This window comes from Temnothorax americanus, unplaced genomic scaffold (genome assembly GCF_048541705.1).
Source record: "Temnothorax americanus isolate GAGA-0224 unplaced genomic scaffold, ASM4854170v1 Scaffold12, whole genome shotgun sequence".
NCBI lineage: Eukaryota > Metazoa > Arthropoda > Insecta > Hymenoptera > Formicidae > Temnothorax > Temnothorax americanus.
The window spans coordinates 1,106,516-1,121,802 of NW_027509253.1; the positions used below are offsets into that span (position 1 = coordinate 1,106,516).

A 15,287-nucleotide genomic window follows, 5' to 3' on the forward strand; every position below is an offset into this window, starting at 1 on the left:
TATCGAATTCCGTCGCCACAGTCGGAATTCACGGATTGGTCGAATCATTAGGTTTGTTCGTGTTGCTTGAAATCCCTAAGGCCATTGCACGTAACAAAGTTTTAGTTGTAATCGTAAGGCCGTAAGGAAATAGACCACGCACAGTCGATTATTCTCCTCGCGCTTGAAGAATAATCGAGTGTGCGTGGTCTATTTTCCTACGGCTTTACGATTTAAAACTAAAACTTTGTTACGTGCAATGGCCTTAAAAGTTCTTGCATTTAAAATGAGATAAATATACTTATATTCAAACGTTGGAGAGAGAGAAAGCAAAAATTTCTAAGTGCAAAAAAAGTGTAAGCAACAGAACTAATCGTAACAATACAAACGCTCGCAATGGCATATCTTGTTCTTATAAGTAGCATTTTATTAGCATAAAAAATGACAGCGAAGTGAATATATAAGGTTTAGTTTAACTTAATTTTTTTAATTTTACCTCAAAAATTTAATTTTTATATACAAATTTTTTAATTGTTATAATTATTTACTACATATATTTACCATTAAAATATTTGAAATAAATTTTTGATAAAATTTTTTATGTTGCCTATCTCTTTTATTTTGTAATTATTAATCTTCATATTTAATTAAAATAACTTAATAATTTTTTAAATCAATTATACATTTATATTTTTTCAATGTTATATTCGATTAGTATATAAGATTTGTCTTTTTTCGAAGAAACAAAATATGCTTGTCTCACTTTAGCTTATTGCTAGAGCGCACCGTTCATACAGTTCTTCGAAAAAGAACAAACCTCGCGCGTGCGCGCGACGCGCGACCGCGCGCAACTTCACCGCGTACGACGGCCGACGGCGCCATTGGCGTGGCGCGCCCGTCGAGTCGAGTCCGCCGTCTAGTCGATCGCGCTACCTCCGCGACGCCCGTCTTGCTCCGATCCGAAGTTCTCGGCTCTCGGCTCCAGGCAGCGCGAGATCGCCATTTTATGTGTTTGGCACTGTCACGGGACGGGTGACACGGGTGCGTGCGGGCGTGCGTGCGTGCGTGCATGCGTGCGGTGCGGTGCGGTGCGGTGCGGTACGGTGCGGTGCGGTGCGGTGCGGTGCGTACGTGGTAGTGGTACTACACCCCGGGGCTGAAGGAGTCGAGGAGTGCGCGTCCGCGTCCGCGTCCGCGTCCGTCCGTCTCACGGCGGTTGCCCCGCGGCGTTATCCCCCGAGTTGCGGAGTTGGCGCGGCGGTTTTAGCGCGTCCGCTAAAAACATGTTGCCCGAACAACGGCCCGGCCCGGACGCGTACAAGTAACGCACGGTGGCGGCCATCGGCCCAATCGCGGCGACAGCGCTCGCGATTCGAGCGGGGTGTCGGTCGCGGCGGTGCGAGGTGGCACACACGACACGACGCGGCCTATCGAGATGGTGTAGTGTAGCGCGCGCGCAAGGCGGGCCCCTGCGTGAGCGCGAGAGAAAGAGTGTGTTTTCGTCCTCGCCGTCGTCTTCGTAGTTCGGGAGTAGAGTGCACCTGCGGATCGCGACTCGTCTCCCGCCCTTCGTCGCCCCCGTTGCGTCGTCGTCCTACTCTGTCGTCCTCGTCGCCGACGACCGTCTCGACGATCGCTTTGCCATCGTCGTCGACCTCGTCGTCGTCGTCGTCGTCGTCGCCGTCGTCGTCGCCGTCGTCGTCGCCGTCGCCGTCGTCGTCGTCGTCGTCGTCGTCGTCGTCGTCGGCGGACGTCGCGAGACGCCCGACGTCGTCATCGAGACGGATTTCACCGATTACCTTGGATTACTCGCGACGCGACGCCTCCTGGCCATCAGTTACGATGACTACGGTGCGCACCATACCCTCGGACAAGGTAAGTCCCCCCTCCCACTCTCTCCCGCGCCCTATCATATATTTATCTACGATATCGGGGGTGCATTTATGCGTCGATCTATCTCTCTCCTCTCCTCGTTACGCGTCTCTTGTCATCAGCTTGTCTCACGTCTACCGCACCCTCCCGCGGCACTCCCCCTATACCCCTCCCCCCATCGTCGTCCCGCGTCGTCCTCGCGAAGGACGGAGGAGAGAATCCTACGCCTCCCCCGCAACCACCGCCTCCTCTTACTTCTGCATTTCCTCCTGCTCGCCGCCGCCACCTCCTCCGCGCCCTCCGCCCTCCGCCTCCTCCCTTCGCATACTCCCGAGCCTTTTGCGCCATGACGTCGGGAAACTGTGAGATATACGTCGAACGTGACACTAGGCGCATCTGCCCGCTGCCTCTCCGCGAGAATTTTGCGGTCGACAGGATTTTTCCGGAGTATGGACGATAAATGTCCGCGTGGGATATGTGCCTGCTGCCGCTGCCGCTGCGTGTCGCGACTCGAGGGTGGGAAATGAAAATAAGCTGAAATAATAGAAAGCGGCAGAGAGAGATCGCGTATTTGACCTTTTTGTTTGCGGAATTAATTAAACGAACAATTGATGGTTCTCCAACTTGCGTAAACCGGACAGACGCTCGCGCTCGTGTATTAACGCTCGTTAAATACGCTTGCCTTGACACTAGAACGACCGAAAACGCTTCGCGGATGATAAAAGAAAAGGAGAGAGAGAGAAAACAGAACTGGAGGAAGGAAATGAGATAAGGTGCGAAAATACGAGAAACGTTAAACGCTTTGACACTTTTACTCCCGAGCCAGACGAGATATCGACTGCTCCAATTTAGAAATATTGGATGAATGCCTCTCTTGTCTGTTTATCTCCATTGTCACTGTTAGACAATGTGTTTTGACGGATGATAAAGTCAGTCGGCACGTTACTTGTATGCGAATTTGTTTCTCCCCCTCCCCCCCCCCGTATATTCGAGTTTCTTTCTTCGTTTGCTATTTAGCGCGCATGTGAGAGAGTGAAAGAGAAAGGAAGAGCCGAAGAGAAATTCTCCGTCTTTATTTCACGTTGACATTGATCTCCATTTGTAGACGGATGAAACTCCGAATCGGCCGGCCACCACTCATAGGCGCTATACGCTAAACGCAACGCTAAACGCATCGCGAACCTCGGTGTCTTTAATGCACGCTCCGTTTCGTAACGAAGCACGGCCTACGTTCCGTGCTGCAGTTGTCATTACGTTGTGTTTTCCTCCCCGTCTTCTCTCTCTCTCTCTCTCTCTCTCTCTCTCTCTCTCTCTCTCTCTCTCTCTCTCACTCGCATCGCTCGCGTATCATCGTGCATTTAACGCGAGTGATTAAGTATAATTCTGAGTCTCATTTTTCTGTCACGCCACTCGCGCTTCTCGCGTAATGGGACTCTCTTTTAGCCGCTGGATGTGAAACATTCATTTTCGAAATATCGCGTATCGCTAAACGCAGGAGAACAAATCGTCGGAATTCGGAATTTCCCATCTCTCGACATGGCAAGATCTATCGCGTTGTCATCGTTAAAACATGAATTAATTGCTCGTTTTCGATGGTAAATCCAAGTCTCGAGAAAGAAATGCGGACATTAAGTTCGAACGGCAAAGTTAACGCTGCGGTCGAGCAAACTTTATAAATTTTACGTAATGTGAAGTAGCGCACCTTGCTGTCAATTAAGACAATCGACTGAAATGCTTCATCAATGATCGTCACGATATCGGAGTCATTCCTAGAAAAAGATTAAATGAGCGTATAAGTATTAGAATTTACGTATTCGGGACTAAAAAACGCTCGTTTGCGTATCAATAAACGACTTCGAGGTATTTCTTGTAAAAAAGATCTGAGAAAAACACAATGCGCGTCTTCGCGTCGAGATGTGATATTTCAATCTTGATAACGCGAAAAGAAGCTATTAATTTGCGTGGAAAATAACGATCGACTTTGATCTTTGATCAACTTGTGTATTTATCCATTTAGACCTATGTATCTTGTTATATGCGTAATAAAATATTTATTTTTTATCCGTTATTATATTAATAAAAAATTTTTATCTGTTATATATTATATTATATCATATATATAACAAAAATCAATTCCGTAAATTTGAAACGTAATCGAACTTTTTGCGAGAATTGTAAAAAATAATACATAATATTATTTTAAATTTTGTTAAAATCGCTTGAAGCACGAAATTGATAACATTATTTATTCAAAATCTATAAATTAAATATTAAAACCGCGATTTAAAACTTAAAGATAAAAAGCGGCTGTTATTTTCCGAATAATTTTCGATGCTTTCCGATGTATCGCGTGTTTATGGGCGAATTCGATCGCAGTCCTGTGTCAATCGCTCGTTGCACCGCTGTTTTTCGCATCGCGTTTTTCCACGGAAAATTGCGAAGAAACGGCGATTGGCGCCGCGACGTCTCAAAAGGAAAGTCGAGCCTCCGGATTTCACTCCATTATCATACTTTCAGAAATTAATATAATATTTCCATCTTGATTCTTGCGTTAGCCTGCTGCCGATTACGGACTTGAGAGATTCCACCGCGGATAAAACAATGCTCCTTCGCGCATCAATTTCGCGTCTCATCGTGCTCGCGTGTCGGTGGACGACGTCTTAATGTAATATTCAGGAATTAAAGGCTTCACTCTCCTCTTCACTCTAGATATCTGTACGTAATTAAAGTGTCGGATGGATTTTTCATAAGGCCTTAAAGTCCATCTTGAGTGACTTCGTAATAATAACGTCGCGTTTATGTCCTCGAGCTTGTTGAATCTAAATGCCCATCTAATATATTAAGAATTACTGAATTTCCAAATATCACGTACCTATATACGTTTCATTGCAGACCGAGCTTATACAGATTTAAAATTACTTTGGCATTATTAAGATAGAAATTATTGGTTGCTCCGTTTTTTTCCAACTTAATTAACTGTTTATCGGTTTAAAAATATATATACTTAATACAACTAAAGTGAACTTTATACAATATGGTATAATTTTGAAATCTAATCTCTTAAGTTTCATGTAAATAATACGTATAATCCATATATTGATTGTAATATTTAACAACATTTTGAATTAAAGTTAACTAAAATGTATCTTATTAGGATTATACTTATAAAAGATACCGTCAAGTTTTATTCTCTGACAATGTATTCGTGAAGCATATATACATATATGTTGAAATGTCTAGCAGTTTAGAAGAGAGAATAAGTAACGTATTTTATTACAGTATGAAATCTCTTTTCCTTTCTTTCACGAAACTTTCGCGCAGAAAGAAAAGTAGGTACGTTAGAGTAGATGAAAAGTAAAATTCAACTGAAAAATTTACGAAATTCAGATTTATTTGTTATCGATCGTTCTTTTCTTCGTATACACGTCGAGTTTTCAGTACTGACATAAAACTTTTCGGAGCAATGTTTTGACCCGCAATGTTTTGGTCGCAACACGCGAGACATTAAAGGTTGATTCACACTATACGGCACGGACCGTCACGTTCCGACAACGACACGTACGTTCACGTACGTTAGACAAGGATGGAGACAATAGGTATCCTTGTCTAACGTATGTGTCGTTGTCGGAACGTGACGGTCCGTGCCGTATAGTGTAAATCAACCTTAACGCGCATTGTTCCGCGCCGCCGCGACAGACCCAGACCCCTGGCATTAACGACGAAATTTATCAGTCACGCACGTTGTGCTAGAAATAACAATGCGTTCTTATCCGTGTCGAATTAGGCTAGCCTCGGGGCGGCTTTTCGCGCGAGGAGAGCCTAGAGACGAGACGATCGTCTCTTTTCCCTTCAGCGTTTCACGGCCGTTTCGTGCGTCTGTCGGGCTTTATACACCGTTGGTTATCATCGTGCGCAATTATACGCGCCGCGTGCAACAAAGGAGCGTGGCAAGTGCGCGCAACCTCCTTACGCGTTTGACTCTTAAAAACCGAGACAACTGCGAAAGTGCTTATAATTAAAAAAGATACAGCTCCCGTGACGTTTCTCCATTTCCTTTGGATTGCGTTACAAACAGATATATACGATAAATAAACGTGTGGAAATTAGACTCTCTTGGACCGAGAAATTTCTTTGATGTATATACTGGATAAATTCCCGCCATAAACATTTACCATATTTACCTAACCGTTTCTCGTGTTCCGGGAGACTCGAGCAACCAGCTGTGCACGTTGAGCAAACATGGTGTGCAATAAATTCTCGCATATATTGCAGTTATACCGAGTTATCATTTTGGCATAAAGTTTTTAGCTCTTTATAGAATTGCGCGCGAAATATAAAGTAAGCGCAATTAAATTTCTCTCACGAGATCTTTCGTTTTTCGAAAGAACGAGAATATAAGACCTATTTCTAATTTTAACGAACAATGGTATATGGAGAGGAAAAAAAATTGATTATTATTATTTTTTTTTTTAATATGTTGTTCGAAGTATGGCGCTCCTTTTGCCGACGTGTATAAAGACCGCCTCTGCATCGTGCAGATGCATGCAGGTTTCTTCGGCCTGTGTTTTCCCGCCCAAGTATATATCGTGCGTTATTACTTTCGTGGCAAGTTGGCGCAATGACGGCGCAATATTACTCTCGGGAGGATACTTAACATTGCAAATTAAAGGGCCCGAGCAACGCGAGTTTCGAGAATGTATTAATAAATAAATAAATAAATAACGAGAGATCTCTCCGTCTGCACTTTCTTTATACATATATACTTCCTACATTCGAAAGGAAACAAATGCGTACTCGCTTAATGTAATTAGACTTCATTACAATAATAATTCGACGGTTAAACAGAGAAAGAGAACGGAAAAATTGTAGGAAAGTATAGAAAGCGGGGCTAGGAAAAAAGAGCGGATCTCTTTATTTTCCCCAACTTGGCGGTCTTTAATTTGATTTAACTCTTTTAGCCGCGCGTGAAAATTATTCGATTATGAAAATAATGGCACGCTGATAAATTTTGCCGAGAGGCAAAACCGACTGCAGGAAATCCATTAAAGAAAACCATGAATCTCTGAAAGATATTTTTTTAATAAAGATGAATAATAATCCGTTTTGTATAATTCAGCAACTGTGCTGCATTTGAGATACAAAAAGAAACGTTGAAAATATATAGATCGACTTTTAATCTTTTGAAAAATGCACGATTGCAACAATGCGCGCATCCGGCGGCGGCGTATGCGTAGAATCGGAGCGGATCGTTCGCGTGATAATCTGGTGACGTTGAGAGTCGGCGCCTTTTATTTTATTTCCCCGGAAGCGCGGAAAAAGCGAGCGCGCGTGAGAGTCACGTCCGGCCAGAAATCTTTTCGCGCAAATTTTATTATTCAAAGCGAACGCGCGCGCGCAATGTATATCGGCTTTTGTTCGCGGCGGTTCGCGGCCAAGGCTAATATCGGTCGGCGTGATCGCGTACTTATATTATACGAAGAAAAAAGAAGACACGAAACGGTGGACACCGTAAGTCTCTATTTCCGCGCGAATGACTTGCGCCGATTTTGGCTTGCGCTCTCATCGTGTGTTTACCGCTATATATATAATATTCGAGTAACGTACAACTCGTAATTATAATTTACACTCTATATATTTCCTGGGTATTCCCCAGTGTTCAGATATCGTCTCGGGCCGACTAAGAACGAGAAAAAAAAATTCTTATCGTCTCAAATACATATATTTCATCGAGTGCGCCGCTTGTAAAGCTTCCCGGAATTTTAATTAAAGATTTTAATTAATTATCGAATTCTTTTTTTTAGTCTCAATTTTAATAACGAAAACATGGAATCTGACAACAATTTTTGAATTTTAAATCTTGACAAATCTTTTTCTCAAAGGTTGTTTAAAAAATGAGATTTATTACACATATATACATAATCAATTTTAAATAAGTATGTCATATTTTATTTTTGTTTATCTCGTGTGAAAAAATTATGGCAACCATTCGAGACTTGACCTTTTAACATGTGATATGAAAACGTGGAAGATATAATTCTATACGAGATATCTTACGAAATATCCCAAAATAATTCGTTAAAATTAATTGAGCGATCTATAAATAATTTGATCTCGCGTATACGAATGATAGTTACATCGGTACTAAAGACAAGTGATTAATAATTAATTATTTTTTGCTCATTATAATTGCACGTTTCAGTCAAAAGGTCTTATTAAAAAAGTTATATTGACAAAAATATTAGTACGATGCCCGCAGAATAATCTCGTATGTAACAATTCTCCATGCATTCCTCCGCAACGTCCCGTTTCATAAAATGCACGCCAGCATTTTCCGCTCGGATTTCATAGATTGTCGATCGAGCACGTGCGTTCGATTTCAAAGGAGGACGGCGCAGGTGCGCGGTTTGCATTAGTATAGTTTCCTGTTTCGCGACGCAAAGAATTTTTACAACTTGCAATGCGTATGAATGAAAATGAAACCGTAATATAGCTCGCGCTTCCGTTAACTTCGGCATGTTCGGGATAAATCCCGCGGACATATATGCATCGGCATCGCGTTTCGCGATAAATAACTAAAAACTATTTTTGCATCGTCGAGTAAACGTATTATATGCGTGCGTATGTATATGTCGTAGCGATGAGAACGATGGATGTTGGAGGTATAGATGTAAGGGCACGCGCGCGCGTGTTTGTCAGACAGAGAAACGGAGAACGCGATGAGATTCTGTGTATTTCACGGTAACCGCGTTAAACAAACATCGACGAGGAGCTACATGCCGAGTGATTGCGCCGTCGGGATCACTCTACAGCTGTCGCAATTGCGCGCGCCCGATTGGCCGTCCCGTTGCGATCTACTTTACACACGATGAGCAGGTGCCGGCAATCGGCGACTTGTCCGCAAATAATTCGCGTCGCGATATCTCCGGGACATATCGCCGAATGCGGTAATTGCGGTAGCTCGAGCTTCTATATATAACCGTAAAGCGAGCGAGCGGTTTTGATAAAAAAGACACGAGTCTCTGAAAAGACAGCACGAACTAAATATTCAAACGAGACGTATATAGTCTGGAAATTTTTTTTAGGAATGTTGAAATAAAACTGCAGTAATAAAATTGAAAAATTTCAACCCGAAATATTCTATAATTTATCGGTTTTATTTCGAATAACAAGGTTGTATATTTGTAACGGGAAATTTATAAATTAGATGTATATACATTTTCCGAGCTTCCAAGCGGAATTTGATTACTATCCACGTTCACATTTTATTTGTCTAGATTCTTTTTTTTAACTTGTCATTAAAACTTGATCGCCTGGCGACAGGATCTCTCCAAAATTTTTGTCCACCGAGATTCCTATAAACATTTCATAGAATTAATCGGATAAAGTGGGAATAACGTGTTGCAGAGGTAAAAATCTGAAAAAATCTTCTACCTAACGACAATAAAATTCTATACTTGACTGTAAATAAAGTTCTGACTGGCAGAATTCTGCATTTAAATTTTGAATGAGCCATAGTCGTCATCGGCAGTGAATTAAACGCAATTGCTTATTGCGAACGCAAGGACACGATTGCAAATTGGAGTTCAATTCACCGAAGACTTTAACGCGGATGAGATCGGACAATGTGCAAGTTATCTTATCGCTGATCCGGGGAGAACGGACGTGTGAGAAAAAAGGTGCGACGGAGAAAGGAACGGAGGCGGACAAAGACTTTCGATATATGGCGTCAGAGCGCTGCAGTCTAATTGGTTTAAAGCACGGACAATAAGCTACTGAGCTACTGGTAACTCATAACATATCAGCACTTTGTTCAATAAAGCATAACGATGCAATTTTGTCTTTAAATCGTGCAATATTGCGATATTAAAAATCATTTACGTATAAAACATTAGTTACGAGTGATTTGCGTTGTGATAATTCTATTACGTTGTTTATTTGAGCCAGCTCTCAAAAATGCTAAATAGAATATAAATTATACAAAGCATATACGGAAAAAGAACGGTTTTGCTGAAATATATGAAAATTAGGCCAGTTACAGACCTGAAAATAATTATGTTAAACCATCAAAATAATTATGCAGGACGCTCAAGCATGATGATAATGCTGCGAAAAGTTTTGACATTCTATATAGCAACCAGCTTGAGCGTCCAACGTAATTACTTAGATGGCTTAATATATAATTATTTTCAGATCTGTATATAGCTAAATTTTTCAATACTTCAGCAAAACCGTTCTTTTAAATAAATAAATAAATACAAAATAATATACGACACATATATTATTATAATTATATCAGATAAATCTCGACGATCACAATCAATGAATCAATAATAATAATTATTAATTATGATTAATTTTTCGATTATATTTTAAATTATAAAATCGTGCATTAGTTACACCAAAAAGAGACAATTTGTTAGTTAATCTCGAAATTCTGTATTAATTTACTTATTATATGAACCGTGCGAACTAAGTGATTTTGCAGTTATCTCTGTGTGCACTATTATCTGCTGTAAATTTACCGATCGAAATCGATAATAGTGATACGTTGTACTTGTGAAAGGCGACGAGATTCGTGACGAGCTGTTGCAAGCCGCCCTCGTTGCAATTTAGCCTCGTCCTAGAATCAAGGATCCGTGGATCCAGTCAGCTTGCAAACGGGGAGGGAAAAAACGGAGGTTTTTCACTTAAACAATTGCAAATAAGGTTACAGTGTAATATTTTGTTACACGTCGCGATATGTGATATTAAACGCGATATGTGACTTAAATAAGAATAAGTATTAAGAAAATTATAATAATTATAGTAATATTATTAATTGACTTTGGTCGCGATTATTCGACGTATAAACAATGATTATACAAAGTTTAGCTCTGATAAATTATACTCATTAACGTAGAATTTTTAATTCGAAGAAGAGTCTAATTTTTATCGCTTATAACGATTCAAGATTTCTTTATACATTTCAAAAATAACACTTTTGTTGTCAGAACTGTGTCGATTAAGGAAACGCTGATAGACATAAATATAAGTGGACCTTTGCTTTGAATTTTTTTATCGAATCTTATTATCCGAGTTTGCGATAAAACTAGACAGAAAGAGAAATGGAAAACCAGATTAAGAAGGCAATAGACTATAAAGGCACTTATAATGTTTCTAATGTGACACGTGACGCATGTACTTGGAATCTGATACAGATACTCCGAAGTTACATGAAATGTTGCATAGTTTGCATTAGCCACCATTTTCACGATGTGTCGTATCAACATAACGATATGCAGGCGACAGTAGAGTTTCGCGCGGAGCTGAAACGATATTTCGGAATATTTCTTTCGGAATATATCAGGTGTGTATTTGTAGTTATATTTAGTGTGTATTCTGCTTTTTCGAACGATATTCTCTTAAATATCAGTTATAAAAAAATTAAAAAATTTACAGTGAATTTTTACAAAAATATTCTGTACCTTAAAATATAGTTGTGCTTATTTTAACTACTTCTTGATGGAGAAAGAAAATATTTAGATATTCATATTTTAAATATGAATATTTGACGTTTAAGACTCGATGAAAGGTCTAGTCACTTCTTAAAAACTAAAGTAAGATACCGTATAAGAATTTTTCACTGATAGACGCATTGTAAATGTTTCAAAAAGAAAATTCAAAGGTCGCGACAGCACGTAATCAAAGAAAAGCGGAAGCAAGAACACGGGTCACAAGGGTGACGGTGGGAAGAAAGGGAGAAGGAAAAAGCCGTTCACGCGAAGCATTAACGAAGAAAGCTTTCGAGCGGACGGTTAAGAGTTGGGTGGAATTTATGGCCGCGCCGAATTACCGACGTAAAGCAGCAGCCGCGTAGCGAAAGGAGGAAATCAATTCGAAAGTCCTTCTTCGTTTTTGCCCGGGAGAAAGAGACAGGCGAGCTGCCGCGCCGGAAGTCGCAAATCTGTCGTCACCTGCAAACCGAACACCAGCGGGGGCACGATCTATCGATAAGACGCGTAATTCTGGAGGAAAAAATGAAAGCGAAAAGAAGAGCGAGAGACGCGCCGCTGTGGATCCATTTTTAAAGTTCGCTAACTCCAGAGGCAGCTGGCGAAACGGTCGGTGACATTGTCGGATTTATGCGTACGGTGTCCCGGACCGTTACCGGATGTTCTTTCAGTTTAGATGTACCGCCAAAGGTTGCTCTGGAGAATGCTCTGGGGACCGTTTTGTTGTCACGAAACGTGAATTTCCGTCAACGCGGCGGAGAACGCCGAATAAGTCAAACAGATTGAAATAAAAAACTTTTCACCGTGTATTATATGTATTAATGTTGAAATTTAAAACATTTTACGCTTGAAAATGTATTAATGTCGGGAGTGGAAAAATTTTAATTTCAACATGTTGCGAGTATATCATAGTTTTTGGTGTACGGCTGAGAGAATTTCCAGCAAATAACCAAATCGCGATAACCCGGTGAACAGATAACGAACTGTTTTGCAGTTGATCTCAACTACACTTTGTCTTAACGCGAACTTAATTTATGCGTGACTCCAAACTATCAAGATATATATTAACACAATTTACGAACTTGCCACATGAAAAGTCTCGACAAACTTTTACTGCGCGCAAAACTTGAAAATAACTTATATATCCCAAGAGATTGTTTAGAAGATATCATAATGAATACACTGGAAGAGAAAGCTGTCAAAAGCATCTAAACAGAAAACGGAAAAAAATCTGGCGTCGTGTTTATGAACTGGTTTAATTAGGACCATATGCCGATCCGCGCGTGACGATGCTGCAAAAAAAGCACATTCGCGGCTGGCGGGGAATTCGGATTCTCGATGAGTCTGTTTTGCAGCGCGGAACAACAATCTGCCGGATTTTCCCGTGATCGCGGTATCGATCTGCGAATAGGGATCGCGCCAAGCCGAGCGTGAAGATAATCGTTTTGTCCGTTAGACAACCTCTGTCGGTTCCCCCGAGCTATACATTGGTTGGCACGGAAACCCGTGCCAAAAAGTGCCATGGAGGCTAAACTGCACCCTATACGGTGGCACAGATTTTCACTGAATCTCTCTCTCTCTTTCTCTCGCTAATCGATCGCTCTTACGGCCGTTACCCCGTCACGTGCAGGAAAGCGAATTGTTCGACTACTGTCATACGATGACATGTTAACGGTACAGTCGCGTTTTGTATACACACTGGTGACTGTAAAGATCCATTAGAGCACGAAGAGTAATGTCGACAACAATAAGGTACAATATGGAATACGCGCGGCGGAATTTTCAGAAAAACGCTCGGAATATTCGATTAATCTTCCACGATCCTTGGAAATTAATCTCCGGAAATTATCTCTCAGCGAAGCGAATTATTTAAATATTTAGCCACGCGAGAGAAAGGGCTATTCTTGGAAAATTACATTGTTGCGATTATTCGTTGAATTCTCTTAGAAGGTAATAAGGTTATATAGTAACCGAATAGCAGAAGCAATTGTCTCAATAACTAATAATATAAATAAAAAACCTGAATTCGAATAATTCGACGAACGTGATTTTTCGTTCGACCTTTCATTGGAGAAAGATCGATTTTAAATGTATTCAGAAATCCAGTATATTAAAATTCGATATGTCAGAAACGTATACCACTGATGTGCCACTGCGTCACATCGTAATTGGTATGTCGCAGGAAAACACGGGAGATTCTCTCAGCGGCGAGTGAAAGTGAGGCTGCTGTTAAAGCTTCGTGTAATAACAACTTCGCGGTGATTCGAGACAATCGTGTTCAGACGGATTACGTTCAGTTGCATCCGCCGCGCACATAAATTATCCCGCACTCGTTGCACTCGCGATATGAAAATAAGGAAGTTCTTTCACTTTTCCCACATCCGCGCGGTTTCTTACCACATAAATTACGCCGTAAGAAAACAATTCTTCCAGCATGTTTGAATGCGCTCGCTCGCATCGCGCGATAATTGCCGCCCGTTCGCGTGAAATCATATTAATTGTTATACCCAGCGGGTTTCAATGTGAGGATAATAAGAACGTGTAATCTTGCTCGTATATTGTGCGACATAAATAACGCCCAAAAACCTAAGAATTTATTTTATATTAGGTGTTTTAGAGAATAGCACAAGAAGAATGTCTATGATTTGTGAGATTTATTACTTCAAATAAGAAAATGTAAAATTTATGGATTATGCATTTTTCTGCCATTGTCCATATGTTATTTCCTATAGTATTAATGTAATCTACGTAAACATATATGAAACGGGATTTTTTCGAGAAAGACTAAAGTTCGTCCATAAAAATAACAAATAATTATTTATTTTTACTTGTTACAAATAAATACTCTACATGCCAATTCAGATATTAACCAATATTATATGCGATTATTACATGCAAGAAATGCTACATATCAGAATTTTAATAATTACTAAAATTTTTTATTGCCATGTACTTTCCTAGATTCTCGAGACAAATTTGTATACTGCATTTTTATCGAACACATTATCACAACGAAATCTCGTTATAACCTTTTCTGAATTTTTTTCAGATGAACTAAATCTTTTCACGTTAACCCTAATGGAAGGCGGGAAGGAAGAGAATTCGTCACTGTCGGAAATGACGTTTTCTCTCCTTTCTTCTTCCCCCTCGACAACGTATCATCGCATATCGAACATCAGATCCACCCACGTTTCGTTTACTCTTATAGTTTTGCTGAAATAGCGTACTTTTCTTCATCGATCATTCTTGCATTTTGCTCCCTCTTCTCCTCTCGTCTACAAGACCAGAGGTCGAGGTTAACCTGCCGATCGTCTTCAAATTACTCCGACTTTTATCTTTTGGCGACCTCGTAGCCAGCAACAAATTTAAAGAGCCCTTAATATTCCAAATATAACAAGAGGCTTTTCGGGGAATATCTTCGGTGAATATATCAAACAATATATAGAAATTTTATTTTAAGATTGTTATTTCTTATGTTCTATTAAATAATGAAAATTAGATACTAATATAATACTTGCTTATACTTAATTTATTGATTTCAAAGACTGAAACTTAATTTTTTAAGAAGATTCTGGTATGTGTCAATATTCCTTTTTCGTTCTATATAGTGTCTTTATTCTTTTATATTTGATGGTTTTTTCTAGGCCAATTACAACTGCTTTCTTTTATTCATGAGTTAAAGTCATAAATTAAAAAATAAATTATAATTTAATAGACATAAATTCCCGAATCAGTTCGACACTCCGCGCATTATACTATTTCTGATTTCACATTGCGATTTCACGGCTTCTCGCGTTTCCTCATATTATCTCTTCTTATCCAGCTTGGTATGGTTTTCAAAAAGAAGTATTTTTATACCGGTGCAGCGGTGATCTTTTTCGCCTCGTCACCCTTTCCGACGAAAAATTTGCAGTTTTAGTCTCGTCCTATAGCGATGACGTAAGC

General features: G+C 40.2%; 1 protein-coding gene across 1 annotated transcript in view; it reads left to right on the top strand.

Moving 5' to 3' along the window:
* Positions 1 to 870: 870 nt before the first annotated feature.
* Positions 871 to 15,287, top strand: part of Ubl3 (ubiquitin like 3) — a 47,051-nt gene continuing 32,634 nt past the window's right edge. The window contains exon 1 of the mRNA XM_077398263.1: positions 871 to 1,854. Within this exon, the coding sequence (XP_077254389.1) occupies positions 1,822 to 1,854 (33 nt within the window). The 5' untranslated portion in view covers positions 871 to 1,821. The remainder of the gene's footprint in view (positions 1,855 to 15,287) is intronic.